The sequence below is a fragment of the Parus major genome, chromosome 15, assembly GCF_001522545.3.
Source record: "Parus major isolate Abel chromosome 15, Parus_major1.1, whole genome shotgun sequence".
Lineage (NCBI taxonomy): Eukaryota > Metazoa > Chordata > Aves > Passeriformes > Paridae > Parus > Parus major.
This window is the reverse complement of record NC_031784.1, coordinates 10450092-10477081: the sequence shown is the minus strand read 5'-3', so window position 1 is coordinate 10477081 and position 26990 is coordinate 10450092. Positions and strand designations below refer to the sequence as shown.

Here is a 26990-nt window from a genome sequence, read left to right as displayed (position 1 = left end):
CCGGCGCTGCGGACGGCGAGGTTGGCGGCGTCCCGGGGGCGACGGTGGGGGAGGCCTGACTTCCTAAGCTCCAGAGGCTCCCAGAGCTGAGTGTCTCCCAGAGCAGAGCCGGGAAGGCGAGCACGCCTGCCCCGCGGGGTGACCCACCTGCCCACACGTGTGCCCCTCGGACAGTTCCTCCTCGCCGCAACCAGGGCCCAGCACGGTGTGGGGGTCGTGCCCCACCTGAGTGCTCCGCCTGTGTGCTCAGCCTACCGACACGGGGCCGTGGTGGACACTGCCCCACAGGTCAGCACCTATAGGTCTGATCACTGTAACACAGAGGATTCAAAGTCTTGATCCAGATTTCACAAAGTTCAGGAAAGGAGGCTGGGCTGTTGTGTTCCTGACATAGCTCACAGGAGAAGTTTTGATGCAGCCTTTGAAATGGACATAAAAGCTTTGCTAAGGGACATCATGCAAGGATATAAAAATGAAGGAGTTTGTACCTAAAAAGCCGATTACTTAACATCTTTGCAATCAAATACAGGTAATAATTAAGTGGCAACAGGTGGTTCAATAACGATATTCTGTTTAAAAACAGAAAGAGATAATGGCATCAAATCACACATATGTTTCTAATGGGGAAAGGTCCCAGTTGCTTCTTGCTCATCCTCAGACAGTGATCGTGCCTCACTGCCAGACTTGGATACCTCAGCAGTTTATCTACCCAGAAAGATGAAGGTGTGATTATCACATAATAAGCTTACTCATGCTCATTCTGCTCTTGCTGGCACATGCACAGCAGTTACTATGTGATGACAGTCTTCTCTGCAACAATCCAAGTGCAACTTCTCTGCAGCCTGGAGTCCCGTTGCAGCCACTACAGAAACGTGTGATGGTCAGGGCAAAGCTGCCTGGAAAGAGGAAGATGCTGCAGCCCTGGCTGAGCGTTGCTTCATGTCAGCTGTGCCATCAGCACCAGATGCACAGCAGCCACCTGCAGTTCCTGCCCAAGGTGCCCTCCATCCATGAAAGGCAGAGAGCAGAAGAGGCCGACCCCTCTGCCCCTTTCCCACTTAGGACACTTGGCACCAGCTATTGTGGTGGCTGAATGGGCTGTTGAAGGGGCTCATGGCAGGGACATTTGTCAACTTTCCACTCAAACCTGCAGTGTCATTTCAGCTCCTAATTATAGCCAAGGTACCTTCCGGGGTTTTGTTGTGGGCTTGTTTTTATTTCAGAACAGGCTGCTCCTGTTTGTTGTCAGCAGTGCAGAATCACTGCTCATGGCTGGATAATCATGACTCCTGGCTTTCCCAACTGCACCTGCATTGCTGGAGCCATGGCTGCTACAAGGATCCTTATGCCAGGAATCTCAGAGGTAGCAGGAGGCTGAAATGAATGTTTCTCAGTAGCTCCATGTCTTGGGAAGTTAATTCCATCAAGATGTAACATTCTAGCTTCTAGAGAAGCTGCTGTTTTTGGAGTTACAGCTGGTGCTGATGAGGCATTATTGTGAGGAAGTCCCACAGATGAGATTCCTCACTAGTCTGACTAACACTGTCCTCACTCTCCTTGGGGTCTTTTGAGCTATTCCTGAGGACTGTAGTTCCATTTCTGTCTACAGGTGGGTTGTAGCTCCTTGCCTCAATCAACTGAGCAATACAGAATTTGGAGCATATGCCTCATTAGTGAGAAGGGACTCACTAGTGCAGGTGTGATTCATCACTTTAGAGAGCACGTCAGGGATCAGGGCATGAAGCAGCTTGACTAACAGAGGCAATAACAATGCAGGCAAGGGCCACGTTACAGAACCGAGTAATAAAACAGCAGAGCAGCTGAAAATGTGTAATGGGACAGAGTGAGAGCACAAAGCAGAAACCTGGCTGTCCACAACACCTGTATCTGGGTTTCAGCTGGGAGCAAACCCTGGCTGTTGAGAGAATCTGGAGTACGTCCTCCCACAAATTCCTCATGGAGGTTCTTCGTGTATCTCTTTTTCTAGACAAATTAATCTTGGGATCCCAGTGGCTGCATAGCATCCACTGCATACTAAAGAGCTAGTTATTCTGGAGCCAAATGCCAGGGAACAACAGTGCCCCGCTGCAGAGAGAAGCACATTAATTCCAGCACAGCTGAGCAGCGAGATGTGCAGGGACATCTCTCCAGAGAGAGCGTGGCTCCTCTTCCATCTGGCAGCACAAAAGAGGACAGGCCTGAATCCTCAAGACATGAAGATTATGTTATGTAACATGCACGCTCACTGCTTCCCGAGACAGGGCTAAGTTAAACTATCCGTGTGATTCAGTCCAAGGCCAAGCCAGAGAGGAGCTGTGCTTCCCTCCCGAACCTGGGGGATTCTGGAGCAAGTGAGTAGCCTGAGGCTGGCGGGGGAAGGTAGATCCAATTCCAGCGTGCAATGACAAACAGCACTGCCTGCAAGTGTAAAATCGTGGCTTTCTGTAAGAGTGCTTAGCAAAAAGCATGCCCATAAGCAAATGCATGAGCATTTTTGGGGGAAGGGTTTGGTCAATTCTTTTTTATTTCACTTGTGCATAGAGAAAATTTTTTACAAAAATGGGAATACTGTCAAAACAAACAAGGGCTGCATTGCCTGCCCTGAATTCCATTTCAGTTAAAGGCCTAGAAAAGGAGTTTAAGAGTAAAATGTGTGAGCCCTGCCCGTAAAAAAAGTCTCCAGCAAGCAGTTGATGAGAAGGCACAAAATGTCTTTGACGTTTTGCAGCAGTTCTCTTGGTTCTAGATTTTTAGTCTTTATTATTTCTCTCACCTGCATTTTCAAGAACATAATCATCTAGGTATGGTATGATATCATACAAACAAATTGCTAAAGCAAAATAAATTCTAAGCTGCTCTGGGCTGAGAATCAGGATACTAATCAGGAATCTGTCCTGTAAAAGAAGATGAACTGCCTAGGCCTCATTTATTACTTTTCCCTTTCTCCTCCCTTGCTTTTAGAGGATTTAAGAAACACATCATATTTCAATAGTCATATAGATGCCAAGTGTTGGTCTTCAGGCATATTGTATTTGGACAGGCATGTGTCTCCTCCAGAGGAAGCAAAAGCACTGACAGCTGGGGATTCTGTTTGCTTGACGACTCGGTATTGCTCTTCAAGTTTTTCTCCACAGGAGAGGAATAATACTGACAATATCACAAAAGCATTATTGTTCCAGCTGTAATCCCTGTGCTCAAATCCATCCTTCAGGTTACTTGCATCCTGATTGCAAAGAGAAAACTTCCCTTTGTATTTGTCAGGACAGTGGCAGATAGATTGGATGTCATGTTTTCTATGGTCAAATAGCACTGAAGGTGGAAAGGCTGCAGTGTGATCCTGTAATAAGCCTACAGGAATGGGAAAGGAGGATGAAATGGAATGGATGGCAATGGAACAAAAATAACAGTCCACAAGAAAAATGGATGAATGACAGGAAAAACACTGTTGTACAAAAGCCACATGATGGAGAGATAAGGGGCAGAAAAAGTGTGTAGGGACAAAAGTGAAACTCCCTATACATTATAATGTAAATATACAGGACTGGCCAGAGAGCCAAGCTGTGGCCACAAAGCTTGCAGTGGGAAATGCAATCATCAGTGTGGAAGAGAGGAATTGTTTCCAAAGAGAAGCAGCAACTGTGATGCTTTGTGAGGGCACAGATCTGAGCTTGCCTCTACAGCTCCATGTTGCTGGCACATGAGAGGCCAGTCAGAGAAGGAGACATTTCACACAGAGATGATGCCCCAATCCTTTCTTAGCTTGTAAAAAGCAAATAGAAAGAAAAGAAAGAAGATGTAACAGAAATTCTGCTTTTCAATGGGACAGGTACTGGCTCCCTGAACTATTATGTGTGTCCTAACTTTAGCCAGACTCCTATAAAAGGATCCAACCTTCCCTACTTCAGGAATGTAACAAAAGTAAATAATTTTCCTGGAATTACTCCTCACCCTACCTCCTTCCTACACATCCTTTTTGAGTCTCAGTCTCAGTTCACACAGCTAGGAATGCAATTAATTAAGCTGATCTAGCTGGCTCAGCTTTGCAGTTGTAGAGCCCACGGCTGGCAAATGTCACCTATTTCACATCAGACATCTCTGTTGCCAAACTACAGTCAACTTCACAGTCACATCTTTGTAGAAAGCACTGCTGTGCAAGTGGAGGTGAACCACAAGGCAGGCAGGAAGCACATTAAAGGAGAGGTCTAAGTACAGGTTCCAGGAAAAAAACCCCAAACCTCTGAACATCACTGGAGCAAAACTGATGTGGTTTTAAAAGTGGCAGTAGTCTTTCTCTCTCCATTTAACACAGTCTTGAGGCATAAAATGATAATGTGATAAATAGTAAATAACAAAGGGATGCTCAATTGGTCAGTTTGTCTTTCGTTTACACTGAGAGCAGCAATTAACTTAGGAGGGAGAAAATTAAATCACTTCATTATTTTCCGCTTTTCAGAAGACCTGAGCAAAGCTCTTTGGTAAGAGCAAAGCTTTGCACAAACTCATGCAGATCTTTTACAAGCACAATAAACTACATACGTGATGGAGTCATCTCTTTCTGAAATGTGATCTGGACTGCAGGATTATGGCTGCTTTTCAGAGACAGGTGGACTCTTCAGCTTCATTTAAAAGGATCCCTTATTATCAGGTAAAAAGCCTGCTTTTTTTTTTTTTTTTTTCCTAACTAGGTACATTTAATCTTTGCCAGTTAAAAAAAAAAAGAAAAAAGGTTATTTATCAACTGTCTAAAGAATTAGTTCAGGGAATGGAAAGAGAGCAGCACTGAAGGCCAGATACTTGCAATTCAGGCTGAAAGTAGTTTAGGGACAAAGCTGAATAAATTGCTGTTTCTTGCTCATTGCCTGGAAGCCTGATCTCAGGCCAGTCTCCTGGCAAAGAAGACCTTTTGTATTTATTTTGGGAGAGGGATATTTTCCAGTGGGAAGAGTATTAAGGTGTATCAAGATTATCATACATCAGTCCCCATATTTTATTCTGCCACTTTTGATGCACCTGAGAAATCAGAATAAAAGTAGGCATTGCTTTCATCCTTTGACTCTTTCAACATCAAAAACTAAAATATGAGCTGGACAACTCAATATGTCATGGAACAACTCGGTTATACAACATAAACTCAGTTATACAACAAACAGGCAAGAGGAGTATGAAATAACTATAGCGAGTTGAAATTCATTTGGGATCAACTGGAGTGAATCACTCATTATCTCCAGGGCAGCTGTTCTCTCTCCATAGAGCTGCTCTCTCTCTCTCAAATTTTTTATTTAATGAACATTGATAACCAGCACAGTTATAAGTAGAATACAGCTCCAGGGAGAGACAGGGTTTGGCACATCTGGTTTATAACCAGAAAGAAAAGCTGTGACACAAGAAGCTGAGTTACAAAATGTGGTCGGGTTTGTTAGCAGCCAGTAGCCCCTTTCAGATAACAAATAGCCCTAGGATGCCACCTCGGAAGGACACCTTGTTTGAGCATCAGCTGAAACAGCTCCTCTGCACTCATGCTCACCTCCCTGCTGAACCAGCAGGCTTGTGGAGGGAGAGGAGCAAGATGCTGCTACCAGTGTCACTGGCACAGAAAACTAGACAAAGGCACTGAGAATTCCTTCTCTTTAAGGATATTTCTTTTTTCTTTTAACAATTAATAATTAATTTAATAAATAATCAATTTAATAGAAGAGCTGATGTCCTGAACAAAATTACAGCTTAGGTAGTATCATCCTGCCTAAATTACCTTTCCATTTCAAATAAAGTATTTTGTCAACTGTACAAAAAAGTTTGCTACAGAATGCTTTGTATTCCTCATTTCAGAGGGGTGCTATGTTTTGTTAGTGGATCTAACAGCATCTCATTAGTACAATTATCAAGTTACATTGAATAATGTTTTTATATTGAATAAGGTTTTTTGTAATTTCCAACAATTCCGTTAAACATTTCCAACATTCCTTTAAACAATTCCTTTAAGCATTCCTTAATGCTTCTAGAGATGCATTTCTATTCATAATTATTAAAGGATCAAATTAATTCATACAGAATAAATAGTTTTATCTGTGCAGTGGCAAAAATCAGCTTTGCAGTTTTCAGGCAGTCAACATACACCAGTGTGTAAGCAGGGAACTGCTGTCATAAGACAAGTTAATGAACACCCTGACTGGCCATGATTTTGCTTGAATCTGATAAATTTTGGTATTTCCCCCTTTCACCCTCAGTGAAGAGTTCCTACTGGGATTTCAGCTTTACTGTACTTTGGCTTAGTTCCTTTCCATGTGAAGCACAGGCAGTAACATCTGCTTTCCAAAGGGGTTCTCAGGCTTTTGGATTTAGTTCAGATGCAAAGGAGAAAGTGTTGCAGGCTTCTAAAAATCTTTCAACACAACATGTACAGAAGCTGGAGGAAACAGAAATTTGCCTCTGGATATGACTTCTAAATGCAAACTGTGGACATGTGCTGCTATGTTCTTTGTCTTTGAGTCAGGTTTTAAGGAGAAGTTAATATTCACTGTTTGAAGCTCAAGTTTACAGCTCTCTTTTAACTGCTTATTAATAAAATCAAACTGGTTTAAAACTGTGTTTCTTGCATTAGTTTACTGGAAAGGCTCTCACTTTGGGCTATCTTTACACTTTGGGCTTTGTTCAGTCTGAATAATATATGTCTGAACTGAATCAATCTTCTGAAAAAAATCTCCTTAAGTAAACATGAAGGGTTCATATTCTAAATATACCAGTTTTATTGTGAAGGCTCACTCCTAGTTTTTACTAAAAAATATAAACATTGTGAAGAGCTGGCAATTGCCTAAAATAGATAAATCAGTGTAAGAGGAAAGTGAATGATCATTTACAATTAATTAAAATCTTAAAAACAGTAATTCAAAAATTTATTATTGATTAGAAAAAATGTTTCTCTTTTATTTCTTTTCAGTGACTTTCTGGGATATCTACTGTCAGGAAACAGGTAGTTCCCAGTTTCCAGGTGCTCTTGTCTGTTTACCCAGCCTCGGAAAACCTAAGGCATAGTAGGATCTTATCAACACTGGCACTTTATGAAATGTCTTAATTACCTCAATTTTCTATAGCTTCTTTCACTTTCCAGATGATTTCAAGCTGCAAACAAGGTTCCCAGAAGATTTTATAGAGACTCTGCTCATGACACCACTTAAATATATACATGACAGCAAGTCATACTCTTTCTAATAATATCAAATATTTTAAAATATACATTGTCTGAGCTTAGACAGTTGAAACATATTGTTAATGGGTTTGTGCATTAAAGATGTGAGGACTAATGACAGACGAGACAGATCAAACAGAGGTTTTTCCTGACACTCCAGCTCTGAAGAACTCAAATGTGGATAAGACTGTTATGTAAGACAGGCTTTTGGATATCACTGAAGTGCTTTACAATTAAGTCTGAATATTAATAAAAGACTTAAACTGAAAACCTCCAGCTATTAGAAGGATTAGGACTTTGCAGTGGGCTAGGGGAATATATACAATGTCAAAGCCATTTTCTTGGTTGTGATCAAAGGCAGAAAAGGCTGTGGCAGAAACAACATCTTAGAAGAAGAGGAATAGAGCTGCAGCATCCCATAACAATACCGATGATTAATAATAACAATAATAACAGCAGCAGCAACTACTTGTGCAGAAGAAAAAAGACAAAACTTAGGAGTGGATCCTAGAGACTCTTGCTCAGCAATGTATCCTCTGACAGGAGATATCTGCACAAGAAGGGGAAAGCATCTGCTCATTTACACCCCTGTGGCTGTTCTGACTGTCCTGGGAAGAGCACATGAGAACAGAATTCCTGCTCGGTACCTTTGTCACTCAGTGCTGATGTCAGCTCTCCACAGCAGAGCAGCGGCCAAGAGAAATGTGTGTGGATGTTTACAGGGCTCAATGCTACATAAACAAACTGCGGCTTAATAGATTTATTTTCTGGAGATTGGTAATATTTTCAAAAACAGTATCTCAAGGAAGTGCCCTGAAGGGTATTTATCTTGACAGCCTGGGCCATTTCTCATGGGAACAATTGCTCTGATAGTTCCATTGTGTTCTACTGAAATATCAGATTGTAATACACTGTAATCAGGCAATAGTATTGGCTGCATTTTGAATATATTTCTTACAAGGTGTTCTCTCCTTGGAAGTACCTGGAGACTCTGCCAGTGTGTCATTCCCACACCATGACTTCTACTGCAGGGGCTGCCTGTAGCATGTTCCCTCCCAAGGCATAGCCTTGGCCACTCTTACTGTAAATGGTTCAGTTGCCCAGGCTCAGGAGCAGGGACATGGCAAAAGCCTTCATTGGGTTAAGCAGAGACAGCTGGAAATGCGTCACTAATAAGGAATAACTTTGAAAGCAGTTTGGGTGCAGAGGGATTAAGGAATGCCATATGGTATCAGGAATAAAAAGATGCCAAGCAGTGTAACTTCAACGGAAAAGAAGCTACCGAGATGTCCAGAAGAGCTGCAAGTCTGGAAATACAGAAGGAAATTGGGAAAATATAAACTGCATGTGTATGTGCTATGAACCCATGTTTATTTAAAAGCCATGTATGCCAGTAAAAAGGAAGACAATCAGAAGTTTTATTTTTCTTAATACTTAATTTTGACACATTTAAAATGTTTAAGGAGGTTCCAGTCAATTTTGGCAGTGAAAACTCCTTAGAAATCCATATACTTGATGAGATAGTGAACTTCATATAAAAATGGAATGTTAAGATTTATTCTCTTCAGGCAAAAAAAAAAAAAATAAATAAAGTGAAGCTAAAGAAAAGCATGTGCCTGGCTGATTCTTACCTTTTCAAAGATTACTAGGGGATGTCTCTCCCGAGAACTTTTCAGAAAATTCAGATTAAGGTCTGTCCTCTTAATAGGGAATTGATTCACCCTCAAATTTTTCAAAGTTGATAGAAGGTCAAAGAATCAGCCTCTGGCAGTCATTCAGTCCAGAATTAAGTGCAAGTCAGATCTAAACTCCATGAAAACATAAAATATGCCATACAAGAGATCTGTGAGATGTAAGCTCAAAGCTCAAATCATGGAGAACCACACATGGTCTATGATAACTGGGATGGACTGAGAAAATATTTGGCATGCAGAAGAAGCAGAAGCCAGAAATGTCATGGATCAGCTTTGCACATTTTGCCAGTAGCAGCAGAGCTTGCACAAAACAAAGGACAAGACCTCTGCAGTGCCACCTCCAGTGAACTGTTCATAGGGGAAAGCTCAGTGTCACAGTGGGAAATGAATATGCTGTCAGCTTTAAAGGAAATAAAACATTTATTACATTGGGCAATGGCACATGAGTACCATGCTAGATGCAGTCTTACATGCAATTAAAAAAATAAAACAACAAATAGAGCAAGAGATATCCAGGCAAAATTCAGAGATGACACTGATAGGCCTGTCGCTATTAAAGGGTTATAGAGATAAGATAAATGAGTAAATAGGAGACTGAAAAACATTTGGAGTAGTGGCAAGAGTATTGTTTAGTGTGCCAGAGGCACAACAAGCCCTAGACTTGAGCCAATGGCAGCACAGGGAGGAAAGTTGGTACAACATGGAATGAAAAGCTTGATACTGATTTTCCAGCTGAAATACACCAGTTGTATCTCTCAGACATTCCAGTGATGGAAAGGTTTATTGGTCTCAGTCACTAATTAAAAAAGACAAGTGACAGAGGAAACCCAACATGCTGCTTTCTCAGCACTGACACCATATTCTGTCACTGTGGATACCTTCCAGTTTCCATTATCCTCACTTCAACGATGCGGTGGAAATTAGTATTAAAATGAGTTATCATTTATTGGCAAATCTTGTTGATAAAACTGTTGCAGTCAGATGCTAATATGTATTTAATATCAGATATTTTGATGTGAGGCAAATAAATCCAAATTACAATGAATTCAAATTCTGTCAATTAGATTTATTTCTTTTTTGCAGTCTAAAGTTACGCAAAATGAGACTTGCCTGTACCATTGCTGTAACAATTAGCTGAAGCTTTCAGGCCAGTAGTATCTATTGGTTCATAAATTAGTGTCCTCTTCTACCTAACAGACTTTGCATCATTCTACTAATGAAGTTCCAAAGTTCATTACCACTTCAATTTATTATCACTGGCTTGAAATCTTGAGGATTATTGACAAAATTGAAATAAAAATACAATTACAGGCAAGACTGTATTAACTAGATAAATCATTCCTTGAAGAACTATTACTGTATTTACAACTAAGACTTCAACACATTCTTTATGTATAATTTTGGGTATTTATAATGTAAAATAATAGTCTCTGATGCAACATATTAGAAAGCTGCACTAATAAAATAGGGCTTCTCACCTATAGACAATGTATTTAACAAAATAAAAAATTAGAATTAGAACACTTATACTGAAAAAAACTAAAGTTGGAGGAACTGGGGGTTTGAAATAATATAAAGAGATAGATAAAAAGGAACAAACTCACAAGTTACACCTTGTAGTTCCCAGATCCACCAGCTTTACAAACATGGCACAGCACCTATCATCATTTATGATGATCAGTAACTCTAAACAAACACTCACAGGAGGCTGTGAACAGAGGAGGTTGTCCTAGAAGATGGGCATATGCTGTAGTGAAACACAGAATACATTTCCAACTCCAGGAACAAGATTTGTGCCTTGACTGACAAAGTGACAGCTTGGGAGCAGTTATAATAAGTTGAAACAACTTAATCTAGATATGGTATCACCCAGTGGGCTTAGCACCCTAACAACAGTAGTTTTATACATTGGCAGACATCATCGATTTTTGCCACACTCTAAATTCTTCAGAGAATAATGAGGATATTTAGCTCTTATTAGTTATAAATCCTTATTAGAGCTGTGTATCATAGAGTGATTTTTTTGTAAATTTTGATTATGATTATGGTGATGATGATCTGGTTTGAACAGAAGGGTGAGATACTAAGCATTTAAATTGTTTAGACTCCCAGACACAGGAACTCTGTGGAAGAAGCCCAGCAGAAACACATGGCCATTGAGCAGCTGAAATTCTGACTGATTACTGAATGTTATGCAAGCAGAGCCCCTGCACAGCTCCCTGCAGTGATTTCTGCTGGCAAGAGAGCCTGGAAATTGTAATAAAAAGCAACACTTGTCCATTACAATGGCAGTAGGGTGAATTGTACACATGTGCAAACAAGAACAATGTCAGTGCAAAACACTACTGATTACCCAGATAACACTTCAGTCACTAACCCCATCCCTCAGCCTGTGGTGTTGTCTCACTCCCAGTGAAAGCTGGGGACTGTGGAAGTTTTCCCACAGTTATTACCCCCAATCCAGTGCTATTCCTGGAAGCGCAGTATGGTCATATTATCTGAATCCCCACTTGCTGCAGAAACACTGATCTGGAACATTGCATCCTGTACCCCTTGGAACAGCAAATGTTTTACAGGTCCTCCTGTGACCCAAGAGCCAGGAGGACAGCATGGGAGGAATCATCAGCAAGAAAGCCCTTAATGAAGAAATGAAATAGGTCTCCCTTGGAGAGGAGGCTTACTGGAGTGTAACGAAAACAAGCCCCATCCCTCCTCCCCTGTGCGCACATACACACACCCTAGAGGCTTTTGCAAAGCCACAGGAACGGAAATAATTTTGTTTGAATCCATCAAGCATTAAAATCCGTTCGCTGAGGGATTGAAGTGAAAAATGAGCTGGAGACAGGAATTAGAAGCTCACCGCCTGGGCTGTCAAAAGGGATTTTCCCCAGATAGAAAACAAGCAATTGGAAATGCAGGGAAGTAAATCCTTTCAGGCTCTGACATGTATGCACACTCTTGGTTTTCATTCCCAGCCCTCTTGGTTCTGGGTTCATGAAGCCAAACCTGAACAGAACTCCTTGTGTACTCTCTGGTCAAATTGACCATCCTTGGGATCCCCTTCCAGTGGTCTACTCAAGAATGTTGCAAGCCTCAGGCCAAGTGGAGTGATGAGATGCCCAGGGGAGCCAGCTGCACTTCCATACTCATGTACTCATGGCTACCTAAAGTGCCAAGGGAAGACAGGGCAGCTGCTAAAAGGATAAATCAATGCCTCTAAGAACCATTTTATCTACTGTGTAAAATTTACTGAAGACAAGGAGAAAAGTTGACATTTTAGTTATAATCACTTATGAGTTATAAGCACCTTAATTTGCCCTTCCAAAAAAACCCCAAAAAATGCTGCACCTCATATCACTGAAATATGGTCTCTTTTTCTCTGGTATGAATATCTCTGCACCAGTTACATTTTGTTGATGTTTCAGAGGTTTATTTGCAATCGTAAAAGCCAAATGTCTGCTTTCCCCAAGATGAAACAGACATTACAGAAAATAATGTGGCAGCTAGGAAGGGTTTGGGCCACTGTGCAGAGGCAACCTCCAGTCCATGACATGAGGTGCATGTCACGAGGTACATGTCACATTCACATATCTCTGCAGTCATACAGCTAGACTGTGAAAAATAATCATTGCAGCACTGTTTGGTTTATGTAAGGTAGACTTCCCCTTTCACTGGTTGCCAAAGCTGAAGGCAAGAACTCTTTATAGCAAAGCTTCTGTATGAAGATACACATAATGAAGAAAATCAAAACAATCCCTCTAAAAACACTACTACAGCATTGGGTCCATAACACAGGGATGTAGGGCAGACAAAAAGACACCACCAAGGAAACCCATATGGATCTACCAAATGTCCTTAACACAGGGTGTTTACACTGCTCAAACTGTGCAACAGCTGCACACTGCTGAGCCAATTGTCTACTGAATGAAGAACAGAGAGGAAGAAAGAAGTAAAGAGGGAAAAAAGAGAAGATGAAGGGCCAGATATGCAGCATTTAAATTATGGGAAGAAGAAACAGACTGGAGACAAGGAACCATCTAACCCCAGCCCACTTCCAGACATGCATACAAATTGGTTTAAGAATAGGACAGAGGTAGAAAAAGGACAACAGGATCCCTGGTGCTTTGTGGCTTTGAATTCAAAAGCCAGTTAAGACAACAGACAACTGAAAGAAGTTTAATTTGACATAAAATTTTTATGCGTGCTAATATGCTTCAAGATAAAGTCCAGAGTTACCTAGATACAAAGACATATGTGTTTGCAGTAAATATTTTCTTTAACACATGCTGTCCTCTACTGTTGTGTAAAATGCTTTCCTATTGTGCTGTGACTCTGATAATAACACCACCACTTAGGTGGTGTTTCATTGCTATAGATCCCACTGTGCTTAACCCAGGAGATATCATTATCTCTGTTTCACACGTGGAGTCATGGAAGCACCTAAAGATTAAATGAGTCCACAGCAAGATCAGAAAACCAACTGCAGTTTTATAGCGTTAACTTGTATACAAGAGAAACCTCAGGAGGTTCAAATGGGATTTGCTGACAGCATAAAGCCTGTTTGAAAACACCCATGACAAGAGTTCATCTTAATGGTGAGCCAAGGATAAACATGGACAAAGAAAAGATAGAGGTGATAATGCAATGGCCATGAGTCAGAAAGAATCAACAAGTGTCAGCTTCGAAGCTACAGTAGAAAGAGTTTGTGTTTTGTTCACACTGATAATATTCACAGTTGTCTCCCTGCTCTTGGAGAAGCTGATGAGTTGTCACCAGAATCTTGCACCAGGACCACAACACCCAGACAGCTGAGCAAAAGACTTGGAAAAGATGCTGGCTGAAGTCAGCTAGTGGCTGTGTGGCTCTAGGGACAATATTGGGGTGAGGGTTGATCTGTATCTGAGAAGTCTTACGTGCCATCCCCATTCCTGTCCCCTTCCTGCTGAAGATGCTGCTGCACTGAACCTGAAAGGTCTGGTTATAAATAGCTTCTCCCTGCAGCTCCTCAACGAGCCACTGAGGCGGAATGAGTCATCTCTGCCAGCTCCGTGCCCCCCCCCCCCCCAAAATGACTGCGTCAGGTTGGGAGCGTGGCTGCCAAACACAGTGGTACACACTGTTCTCTCTCAAAGGGCAGTGGCCTTGGGGGACAGGGACACTAAACAATCCAGATCTACTCATTACTCATAAGCACCCAAAAGCCACATCGCTTTGTGAATAATGTAACATCCATCAAGAAGGCTTAGAAACATACACTGTCACTTCAACCCCCTCTGTCTACACCATTATCCACACCACTCTGGTTTTCAACTGGAGCTCGTAGCCCATTAATTGGTTTGTTATAGAAATGATTGGGCAGATCTCTGAGAGTGAACCTCCCATTCTGCTTACAAAGAACTTTGCTCTGAACAAGATTTGGTGACATTGTTCAGCAATTGGGCTCACATCAAGCAAGTGAGCTGACAAACCCTCACCTCTAGGTGAGGTGTGCTACTAGGCACATGACAGTATTTCCTATGATAAAATAACATGAGAATTTTAACAAAAAAGTCATATTTGCTTATTCCATTATAAGATAAATTAACCCAGCTGATAGACAGCTGTATCACTCTGCAGGAAAACAGAGTGTGATTGGTGTGATTTCCTGACCTTGCATAGGACACCAGGTGCCCAGAGTAAAGAAATTCTCATGATTATCTGTTTGTTCATGTTGACCTTATTCAGAGGCAGACGGAGCTCTCCTGAAACATGTTCTTTCTCAAACCTAAGACAGATGTTCCATGAATTTTAGGATAAACACCTATGTAAGTAAGTAAAGCACAGGTCCTAGCCAAGAAAATCACACTCATTTGCTGTGCTTAGCAGAGTCTGTAGGGGTTGGGCATAAATACTTAACAGTGGGGGAAATAATTTAAACCAATACTGGGTTAAAAGGAAGCAAAAGAAAATCAGGAAAGGAGGAAAACACAAAGTCAATGCTAAAGAAGAACATAAGCAGGGTCCCAAAGTCAGTATTACCATTCTTAAAAAAAAAAAAAAAAAAAAAAAAAAAGCACCAGAAAGCAAGATTTGGATACAGAACCTGTATTTCTTCCACGTGGAGAGTTTAAGACAATGTGATCAGTGATTCTGGTATGTTTTCCACAAACTAAGTTTAATGGCTGTATCCTGTTTGCTCACTCAAGCATTGCGTGAGAAAGCAAGCTTTGGACAACAGCACATGCAATTAACATAATTGAACAGTTCAGTTAAAGTCAAACCTTTGCAAGCTTTTCAAGCAGAATTTTGAAAAATAAAATTAACAAATAGCTGTTATTTGAACTGAAAAGAAGTAAGGGCGATGAAAATCCACACAAACAGAATAAACAGAGCAATGTACTTCAGTTCTCTCCATTTGCCAGCATCCAGTGGTGATGAGAAGAGCAATATTCCCCCGCCCTGTGGCCCCTGCCAGTGGTCCCCAGCACTGCACTGTGGTGCCAGAAGGTAAGTCTGCTTACAGGTCATGCTGTGATGCAAACAATGACAGAGCTTGGCAGACTTTTTGTTACCAGCTGAGATGATAACAGTGCTCTCTCAACAGAGGCAGAGGATGATGCAGCTTTACATGAGCTGCCCCTTCATTTTCCCTCCAGTTTATAATACATCATCAAACCAACAAGGTACATTCTGTTAAAAGTTAATGACTTTGTTCTGATAGAGTTTTAAAACAGACCTACTTTGGAATTTTATAGGTTCATCATGTGCAGCTTCATCATTTTTATATTCGTGTCAGGGAATATTTTATCTTTGGTGATTTTTTTTCCTAAACAGAAGTTATTTACTCCACAGAAGAGTCTAAACCTTGAAAAGATCACAGTCCTGCCTTCTACCACCTTCTAAGCGCTTTGAAGTTATTTACTGGTATGTGACTCTCATAAAAGGACAATTCTCCTTTCTGCTACTACCTCTAACCTGTCTTCCCTTTCCTCATTATTACCTTTTCCCTGTCTCCTAACAAGGATACAGGGAATGATACCTGTTTTCTTTTGCAGTGTTCCCATGTCAGTGAGCAATAACACGAGCCTCACCCTCTACTTTTCAGAAACTTAATGCTTTGGTCCTTTGTATTTGAATCTTAGAGCAAGGTATTTTATCCATAGCTATAATCCTGTTACTTGCCACTTGGATGCGAGATAGCAGCCAGTACAAGATACAGGACATAGCTCAATACATAAGTGAGTGAATTCTTTGCTCATTTGCAAAGTACAATTTCAATTACTTCCAGAGATATGACCAGCATACCCAGAGGGAGCTTGTGTCCTAACAATACCTGGGAATGCCAATGGCAAAGGCTAGAGTGACAGTTCTTATGGCTAAGAGAATGGTTATTCTGATACTTAAAAAGCACAAAATATAGTTTTATTAATGATCAAGAAAACAGCTAATAAAAAGAAAACTAGGAATATGGGAGGCAAGGGCCTTAGTAAGGGCCAAGATCCTGATGGAAGAGAGAAATGATAATGAAACACAGTTTCTTGCTTTCAATATTTTTAAAGGCCAACACATCCCAAAATACCCTGTAGGACACGAAAAAAATCCCAACAAAACAATTCCACCAACATGTATCCTAATAGCCCCAGGATTGTGAGCCATCCTCTTGTCACACACAGCAAACATGGAAATTAAATGTACTGAAACCAGTGGGAATGAAATAGCTACTGCTAGAGAGGGATGAGAATTTTGATAGAGCAGCTGAGTGATATAGCTGCTACTGCCTGCAAGGGGCTGCCACTTGAAACCATCAAACAAGAAACATAGTTCCTTTGGTTGAACTGGTGCTTGCAGGATCCTGTCTTTATTTTTTCTTACCTGAGACCAGGTACCTCTCTAACCTCCAGGTCTGTTTCGTCCTCACTGATGTCATTCTTTGGCTACTCTGAACAAGAGGAATTCCAGCTGCTAAAGACAAAAAGGGAACAAGCAATTAGCTCAAATATATTGGTGAGTTCTTTGTCTTTTAGATTAGGATTATTCAAAGTATTACACATATTTCCTAGAAAAACAAGCCTTTTTAAGTCCTAGAGGCTGTCTGCCAAACTCTCCAGAAATTTATACAGACTTTCCTTAAACGTCCCATGGGAGGGTGTTTCCTGTTATGTTTCAGCTTGTGCAGTTTCCCACAAAGAGCATGGTATTCAAGGTGAACAGAGACAACCAGGAGGTTTTCATAAGCAAAACTCCCTTGAAATAGACAAAAATTCATGCTCATCAAGTTCCAAATTGAACACTACGCTTGAAAACTGACCAAGGAAATATTTAAACTGAAAACTTCAAGGAGCAGGGGAAGCAGTTAAAAAATCCCAACTCAACCCACAGCAGGTTCAGGTAGGAGTACTGCAGGATCCATAATTCAACTGCAATTTCATTCCTGCATTCTTTCACCATCATATTTTTTTCTCCTTTCTGGTCCACCGAATCCACTTTGCTTTCCCTTCTGCCTATTCTACTGCACTGAGCAGAGATGTAGTAATTATGCAACAAGATTTTTCTTAAATTTCAAGGTGGAATGATTAAATTGAGTGTATGAACAGAAGGAAAATGCTTAACTAAAAAGTTAAGCACAGATAGAAAAGTGCTGATGCCCAATGCACATCCAGTTGCTTGGCCATACTGTACAGGAAGTGCCACAGTTGAAGTGCACTGTCATCCAACCCAGCTACAGCAGGACTTCAGATAATGACCAGGACACAGCATTTATATTTGCTGTCATTGTTGTTTAACAGAAAAAATATTCCTTTTAGCTTGTCTGGACATTTTGGTTTCTCTTAGAATGCAGTTTAAGAAAAATAAAAAGGGAAAGAAACTGATTATTCCACTGTGGATAGGAATATGAAGGAGGTCACCACATGCATAGAATAAATATCCTCCTATTGCAAACTTCTATCAGATAGTCACCATCATCTGCTCTGTGGGATAAGAATGCCTCGGATTCCATGCATTCAAACATCAGAATTGTCCATCTAATTTACAGAGTTTACTGCTGTTCAGCAGGATCAGCCATGAAGATTAAAGTGATTTTTTGCTACTTTGCCAATTGCCCTTTTCTTTCTTTTCTTTCTTTTCCTTCTTCTTTTTTTTTTTTTTTTTTTTTTTTTTAATTGAATGTTCACCTCCTCCCTATCCCCAGTGTTAAAACACTGAAGAGACATCAACAGAGTCATGAGATTCACAAAGGAACTGATTATGCTAGGGTTAGGAAATTAGATCGCTCTGCAGAATTTTCAGCAGATGCTTTCCAATACTGCTTTTATGCCCATCTTTCATTGATTTTGTTATACAATATCAAAAGGGCACTGGAGGCCCCCATCTGAACTTAGTGCCAATGCACTGAACAAAAAGTCACTCTGTCCCAAGGGAGAAGCAAAGGAATGGGTAAAGAGGAACAATGTGAGAAAGAGAAAGCAGCACAGGGAAGAAAAGAAAGACCAAGAAATAGTTGGGGGGAAAAAAAACTTTCTTTTTTCTCTGTGTACCTTTTCTTGTTTCTTTCCCACACTCAAGTCCTCCATGTCCCCTCACCTGGATAGTGGGTTAATCTGGTCTGCAGTATGATGATTTTAAACTGAAACCCAGTCCAAACCTGACCTTTCAATTTCTAAAGCTCTGGAAGGGAACAGGCAGGAGGTAAGAGCATCCCAGAGGAAGCAAGGCTTCTCTGGCAGAGCTGCTGCAGCAGCAAAGCTATTAATAAATGTTTGCAATCTTTTAATCGCTCTTCTAAATTGCCATCATGTTCTTGCAAACCCCATAGTGTGTCAGTGCAGCTGCCTCCTCCCGCCTGCCTCCCCGTGTTCGTGCATGTGAGTGAGGGGGAACATCAGGAACATGCTCAGATCCAAGGGCTGCTGCAGCATTAGAGGGAAATGATTTTGACAAGTGCCTATTTAAATCTTCCCTGTTCCAAAGGAAGCAGCCCTATTAGTTACATCTATGAACCATATTTGCACCTGGTTTTCCTCCTCCAGCAAGTCCCACCTCCTCGATTAAGACACTAAACTTTTTTTTTTTTATTAAAATATCACATCTGATCAGTCAGGCTTGGGACCTGCCACCCAAGATACCATGTCTTGTGATGTGAGAGCACTGCAGTCTCAGCCACCAAGTAATCACTCTGGCTTAAGCAAAGATATTCTCAGCCACAGAATATTTTTGTACACTTTATGAGACCCACTGTGAAGCCAATAGTCAACACAGGTACAGGGTACCCTGTAGCCAGGGTACAACACAAACACATATTGCTCTTTGGGCTTTTCTACAGGGTCAATTAGTCAGAATATAAGTGGACTGGAGAGCTGTGATCCTATTTATGGTAAGAGATAACATTTCAGGATGAAAAGGATTAATACTTTTAAATAAATTGTCTATTTGCCTCTTCATGTTTCTAAAGTGTATCCATTATTGTCCAAACTAGGATATAGCAGACAAAGCCACCTTCTAACGTCATGGTGGAGATCAGCTTAATCCTTTCTCTGTTCCCTCCCCCAGCTCAAACTCTCATCTTCATCCTAATTATAATAGCATTTGAAATTATCATGGTTTAAAAAAAGATGCCAGCTTATATAATATTCTTATTGCTTATTAATGATTTCAGAAGAGAGAGCAAGTTGCCTTGCATTCTGGGAATTATGCAAACCAAGGCTGAGCCATACCTTGTTGGACTCCACCAGTTTCTTATTTGGAAGCCTGATGCATGAGGATTACCATGTAATAACAGATGTTAAGGCTTTTAGTGAATGACAGGCCTGCTGCACATACTTGAACAAGAAGACATGACAGGCGTCACATTTCACAGTGATTAGCCTTGGGCACTTTTCAAAGGCAGAAGACTCGAGGCAAAGTGACTTTAACCGCCCTGTGAGTGTGATAATCCCCAAGTCGGCACAGCCTGAGGAGTTTGATTGCTGTTCGGCATGGGAGCTTATGAATAATGATACAGAGAACAGCAGACTGCATCAGTGACACGGTTACTCGGTGCTGACAGCCACAAAGACAGTCTGCTTGCAGATGAAGTTCTTAAGTCCATTACTTAATCTAAAGTTACTTATACCTTGTCCTCAAAACATCACCTCCTCTATAAAGCTATAATGTGTGAAAGGCACTAAAGAACTGAACTCGAGGTTTAGTACCTGTCCTTCAATTTCCTGTCTTTGTCACTGTGGTAGCTTTCTGTTGGAGAATATGGGGTGGAGTAGGAGGGAACATTAACGGGAGCAGGAGCTCAGTATCCATGTTATAAATTGCTGCAATTTTATTTAAAAACGAGCTTCAATATAAGATGACACCATCCGTCTCTGAATACTAAGAGACTATTAAAAGACTAATGAAGTTGCTTACCCCCACACTTACAGAGAAAGACCTGCACCCTGCAAGTCCCAAAAATAAAAGAGCTTAGTATGTATAATTTAAGTAAATTAATTAAATAAAATCATTCTAAAATTATTTTGTTACTGTCTGTGATCTGACTCACAGGTGCTGATCTTACAATTCTGGGTAACATTATAATAATAGAGAAACAAGAGAGAGTATATATTTTTTTCCAAGCAATAGGTTTAATCAATGTAGCAGTATGCTTAAAAATTTTGAGAGCTGAAGTTGAATGTATATTTTAGAGGAATCTAATAAATAGTCAACATCACAATTTAGTTGTTTTTTTTTTAAATCCTACATCTTATAAAAAAAGAATATTTATTGATTTAATAGCTATGCCTCTGTGTACCACAAACAAAGCTAAGAGAATTTTTGGTTTGGCCAAGTGGTTGGAGTGGGGACAGGGAAGTAGAAGAGACAGAATGAGATAAAAGAACCAATCCATCTTCTGGAGACAAACTGTCACATCTAGGAACTTTCCCATGCCAGCATCTTCAGAAATAAATGGAGATGTCCTGAAGACAGTGCAGAACATTAAATTGCAATGCTGCGAGGTAGTGCTATTGTATCAACAGGGTCCCTCCCTGGCACTTACCCTGGAAATGGTGTCCCTTCAGTGCCTCTTTTGGTATTGACAAAGAGAAGCCACACTGCAAAACCACTGGCTTCTACAGGATGAAAACCTTACTACCTCTACACATCCTACACAGAGGAAAAAAGCCCCACACGTGACTGGTTCCAGTTTAGTTTCTTGACCTGTAAGCAGGTTCTGGTTTTAAGCTACACACAGTCCACAACAATTCCTGATGTGTCTCACATTCTGTCTCTACACCACCTCATGCCTTGCTGGCTGGAAGAGTGGTACTTGGCTTGGCATGGACATGCAGGCAGCCCAGAGTGCTGACATACAACAACCATATGCTGAAATGTGGGGAAAAGTGAGCTCCCTTAGGAAAGATGGAAAATGAAACCAGATGCCACCAATACTGAGAGAGAGAAGAAACCAGATCTGATCCTTTAGATGACTTGATGGAAGCTGCTCATGTTCAGAGACAGTAGGACCAAATTCAGCTCTAATTAAGTCACTAATGTTACAGGGGGATAAACATGATCTTTTAAGCATCACAGGTATGAAACAGGAACACAGGTTACATGGAAACAACTCATTGAGTTCCAGCATGAACACTGTGGAATTTTACTGAGGAGACCTAAGGATGTGCCCTAGGTCAATTCCCCCCATTCATCTCACTGTGGCAGACACTATCAAGCACTGCAAAAAGGTTCTTATGTGCATCACCAGGAGCTTTAGCTTGGAACCAACCAGCAGCAGGCAGAAGGCATCTCAAGTGTAGCTCAAACCCCTGTGCCCTCAAGGCAACTGGTGGCAACAGCTTTGAAAATCCAACAAGATTTTTTTTTTCCATTTGCTTCGGTCTTCGCAGTGCACACAGCTAAAAAAGTGGCAAATATTGACACTCTGACTCAAGTGCAAGCACATATTTAGAAAAAAAAAATTGAACAAAATGAAAAGAAAAAGCCCTAGCAAGATTCCCAAAATAGGCCAAATGCTCCCAGTGCTTTTTGTCTTCTCTGATCTGTAACAGCCATTGCCTCTGGAAATCTGTTTGCATTTATTGGTCTTTGTGAGCACCCCCAGTCAGCACAGCAGAAACAAAGCCATTCTTGATTCTCCCCACCCAAATCACATCACACACTATACCCTACCCTGCTTTTGAGGGGCTTGCACTTGCTGTGCTGGGCTGCGGGACTTGGCAGCTAAAATTGGATCTAGGCAAGAACAGACGGGTGGGGAGGTCTCTGTCAGAGTGGGTCAGGGAAAGAGTTGAGACCCTTGTGCCCCAGCTAGGCAGTGACTGACACACTCCTTGCACCAAGCTGACACCAGTACAAGCCAAGACCCTGCAGCTGCCAAGGGGTGCCCTGGCTGTACCCCACCGAGCACAGCCCCCCTCTCCCCTGCACACGCTGCTGCTGCCCAGCCAGAGCCAGGCAGCAGGCACGCATTATATAAGGCTGCTCCAGGATGCCTGTCCTCTCGCCTCAGCACTGAGTGATGGATGCACTGGAATATGTTTTTCATTGCCTCCCTCATCAGGGAGACCAGTGCTCTGTGGAAGACTCTGATCCTACACTGCTCCTAGGCTGCTGGAGTTAAACACAAAGCCATGTAAAGAAAGGATTATTCAATACGCAGCAACAAAAGCAGATACATCTTACTGTAAAATAGGGCCATGGCTTAATCTGCTCATGGGAATTCAGGGAAAAGAAGATGCAGGGAGCAAAGATCTGCAAGACAACAGCAACGCCAGACACATCATTTTTGTTTCAGAGTGGCCCCTACACCAACTCATATGTGAAGAAGGTTACTCAGGGTAGGCTATGTTTATGCCATATGAGTTTTTGTTATTTATTATATTACCTAAGTGCATAATAACTTAATAATTTATTTGTAGCACTCCTTGAAGTAGATAAATGTAATTATCTTCATTTGCCAAAGTGAAACTCAGACCTGAAGAGCTTAAAGGCATAGGAAGATGCCCAGCTCCTACTGTAACTAAAGGAAGTTATGTACCTACATATTTTGACCACAGAAATCAGTGTTAAGAATTTAAGGTTGTGTCAGTCAAACCTATCCACTAATTTTATATAATTGAAAATGTTCTGTTCTTATAAAAATTCTAATTTCTCTTTTCTTTTTCAGGTAAATTCAAATACCTCAACACGGTATCCACTCTGTCAGACACCCCTGTGCTTACCCACAACAGATGTACTGGTTATTAAAGAGTCATGGGTGTATTTTTCTTGTTTTTCATAAGCTTCCTCCCCAGACAGACAATCTCTCTCTTTCTTGTGGTTGTTTGTTGTTTTGTAATACTTACCCTTTGGTGGTTATTCCACAGATTTCTGGAAATTTACTGAAGAAAAGTCTTAGAGCATTCTCAATAACAACCACCCCTTCAAACTGCACCTCCTGTTTCAGTGGACTCAGCCCAGAACAAAACACGAGTCCTGTCTCACAGACTGCTCTGAGATCTGCTATGTCTGAAAATCCTGGTCTCAGGTGTGGGCTGCAAAGTGAGTAAGACTTTACTGAGACCATTCTTTGGTTTATGGCAGTCTTTGCCATAACATTATGGAATGTTGTAAGACTCCCAATAGGCAGCAGTAAGTTAAAATCCTGCTAATGCTACTGGATTCTTTGTGAAGGAGCAATTTTTCACATAATTAATAGTAATTACCCTTTATCTTCAGAGACCAGAACAAAGAATAATTAATCCATCTTAACATCCCTGTTAAGGAGGTATTAAATATGGGGGTTTTGCACAGCACATTACATAGTAAGTTAATGTGGTTTACAGTTGAGTCTGTGTTCCCTAAAACAGAAAGGAAAGAGAAAAGAATCCTGAACTATCTGAACTGATATTCCATTTCTTGCTTTAATTTAATTAAATAGTTTGGAAGCAGCTGTCAGCTTCTTGCAGCAGCTCGCTGCAAATTAAGTGTGCTGCCTACAGATATCTTATATAGTGCAGCAGTTTTACCATATTTGATAAATAGTAACATTCAAGTGGACAGTTTACTGATTTTTAACATACACCTATGTTAATATCTATAGCTATGAATAAGGTATTTGCAATTATCCCCATTGTGGAGCTGGAGAAATTGAAACACAGAATTTCAGGTCCAGCTTCTCACTTGGCACATCACCTTTTTGTACTGTTCTTCTCTCACACTGGTTTTTGCTGCACAGGGAGACTCCTGATTCTGTGTTCATGCTACACAGCACATGCCAAACTCAGACACTTAATGCCCTTTATCAGATCTTAATATTTGGCTTCAATCTTCCAACGTGGCATCCAATTTCTGATATTGTAATGGGACCTCACCTTATAAACACATGGGATGTCTCTCAGAGCACATCCTGTTCTTGAATATTTAAAAAAAAAAATCCAAGAAATGTGAATTTACTATTTTGAACTTAAGTAAGTAGCCCGAGATCACCCTGCCAGCACTGAAAGAACAGAATTTGCTTCAAACACATAGTTTTGCAAGACAATTACTCCACGTGGCAGGATGACAGCAAAGATGAGGGCAGTGCTGCAGGCAGCACACAGGGCAGCCCATGTGGCAGCTCTGACAGATCAGCAGTCTCTGACCCATGACAGCTTGGGTGTACAGAAAGCTTATGATTAATGATTACATGTTAGGGTGATAAAAAAAAACCTGATAGCTTTTAGTCCTATGTGTATTGATCTGAGGGAACCTGAATTCAAAAGGGAGGAGTAGAGAGACATAGAAAATGAGGGAGAGTACAAAGGAAGAGACCAAAGGGAGAAGAAGAATGTCCCAAATGTTAAATGAAAGCATCTGCATGAAAAGCTCCAGGCCAGCATGCTCAGAGAATGCGCTCTTCTGTCTCAGTGACCTTGTGAAGATAAACTGAACAAAAAGCTTCAGGCAACATCAGACAGGATTTAAGAAGCAGTTTTAATTTTAGCCAGATTGTTTTGTATTTTCAGCTCTGAGGTTATCTGGGGATGCAATGCACACACAGTGGAATAAAATGTAGTTGTCTCCCCAAACTCTGCTCCCACACCTGATGGCAAATTCACTTCTGTGCTTCCAGGGAGAATCAAAAATCATTATTTTGGCTACACAGGGAAGATCTAATTGTGGTATCACACAGACAGAGTACCAGTGTATCCTAATTTTACTCCAGAATGCAATTACTCGGGTACTTTATTCATGAGCAACATACCAGACCTATACTCAACACAGTATGTGCTGACATGCCAGTTCTTTCTATTCATTTCATGTCCTTGCTCTATCTCCAGACTGACAGCTATTTACCATGAAGAACCTGTTTATTCCTCCTGTACCTTAGTTTCCTCATCTATAAAATGGAAGCATTCTACCTAAAAAGAGTGCAAGGATTCGCTAAAATGTGTGTGTGTGTATGTTATTGAATACATTTACTAGTAATTTCAATTACTAGTAATAACAAATTAGCAAATACATACAAACTCTAGGAGCTGGCTGCACACAAGAAAACATGCATTCATCACAGTCTATTGCAGCTTATTAGCACAATTAATTCCATACAAAACAAATGCAATCTGACCTGCAACCTGGAGATGCAGATGGCATGTAAATCCAAAGTGAGAGTCTAGACCTTCAAGCCTGTAGTAAAATGTCAAATAATGTACTAAAATGGTAATAAAACCAACTCACATTAATTGGTATTAGTCCCTCTGCAGGTACACTACCACAAATAACAAACAGCAGTTGGGAATATGAGACCTCAGTATTCGTCCTGCACCTCCCTAGCACCACCTCTTTATTGGACAATCACTGATGAACATTTACACTGATGGAGGATCTTGTATCAAAGGTTCTCAAAGTGCTTTACAAATTGTCTCTAATGTGTATAGACAGTGCATGTTGTTTCCCCCGTCCTTGCATGCACTGTCCTTCATAACCTCTATTTGATAAGATATCCCAAGGCCACATTGTCTCTCCCAGTCTGCAGGAAAGACATCCATCCTTCCTCTTGGCAGGTCTTTTGACCAAATCTTCCTTTTAAATAGCATTTTCTTATTTTTTTCTCTATAAGATCTTTTCTTAGGGGACAGTTCTTTCCCACCTTGAGTGTATAACTCACCATCACTTGCAATAGCTTCTTGAATCCCTGACACTGGAATCAATACAGCAGAGCTGGCAGAGGCTGAGAGTGAGGAAAGGAGGTGGGAAAACAAACGTGAAGATGTTGTAACCTTTTAGTCCTTTGCTGTCAGCTCTGCACACCAGGATGCCTGACTGGACTCACACACCTTGTACTAACACAGTGACTGTGCAGGGAGCTGTGGTGACTCAGGTCTGCTCTGTGCATCCTCCAAACCAACAAGAGGGAACTAAGGCAATGCCCTCCATGAAATGAAACAGCACAGGGATATCTCACAACACTGCTCTCTGCACCGTGTCTCTCCTAATCAGCCTTCTGGACCGAAAACAGAGGCCTGTGCTGTACGCAGGCCCCAGCCTGTAGCATGCACAGTGCACATGTCCTATTGGATTACAGGGCAGAGTGCACTCACATGCTCCACTTGTCAGAGCCCAGCGTGCCTCTGCAAGAAGGAAATAAAGGAGGGGATGGATAAAAGCAACCTGAGCAGCACAGGGCAACCCGAGCCCTGTCAGAAGGCAGGATGGGGGACGCCACCACAAACACAGGGGCAGCAGGGAAACATACCTGGCAGGCACACTGTAAGCCTAAAATGGAATCTCACTCCACGAAGAAGATCAATGGGAATCTTCATAGACTTTAATATTGTTCAAAAATGTGAGACTAGCTTATCACCTAGGAGCTCATTGTATTGACAAGTGGAACAGATAACAGTTAGGTCCCCATTTGGATACTAAAACACAGAGCAATATGGCAAAGATCAATGCAATGCAGTCCTCTCACTGAGAAAATGCTTCTATCTGCATTAGCTTCAAAACTGCCCCCAGTACCTTTGATTGTGGTCCAAGAGAAAAAATGTCTCTTAGAAGTCCATACTGGTATTCACACTTTTTTTCTCTACAGGCAACTAATAGTTTGCAGTTCTTAGGAAAAAAAAAAAAAAAAAGGACTCAAAAATGTGATCACAGGTGAAGCAGAGGAGTTAATAGCCAAAGGGAGA

The 26990-nt window shown here is 41.2% G+C and overlaps 1 protein-coding gene and 1 long non-coding RNA gene across 3 annotated transcripts in view; one reads left to right on the top strand and one right to left on the bottom strand.

The window, feature by feature from the left end:
* RNF10 (ring finger protein 10) overlaps positions 1–26990 on the bottom strand; it is a 64201-nt gene that overhangs the window by 13259 nt on the left and 23952 nt on the right. The window contains exons 17-18 of one of the 2 annotated variants that reach the window (XM_015643839.3): positions 16729–16818; positions 8955–8986 (exon numbers count right to left, since the gene is read on the bottom strand). In XM_015643839.3, the coding sequence (XP_015499325.1) occupies positions 8970–8986; positions 16729–16818 (107 nt within the window). In that variant the 3' untranslated portion in view covers positions 8955–8969. Of the gene's footprint in view, positions 1–8954; positions 8987–16728; positions 16819–26990 lie in introns of those variants that run through there. The other variant, XM_015643838.2, reaches the window with a different exon arrangement.
* On the top strand, positions 1501–8905 carry LOC117245206. Its single transcript, XR_004499614.1, has 3 exons — positions 1501–2351; positions 4454–4645; positions 6935–8905. It is a non-coding gene; the product is annotated as an uncharacterized LOC117245206 (long non-coding RNA).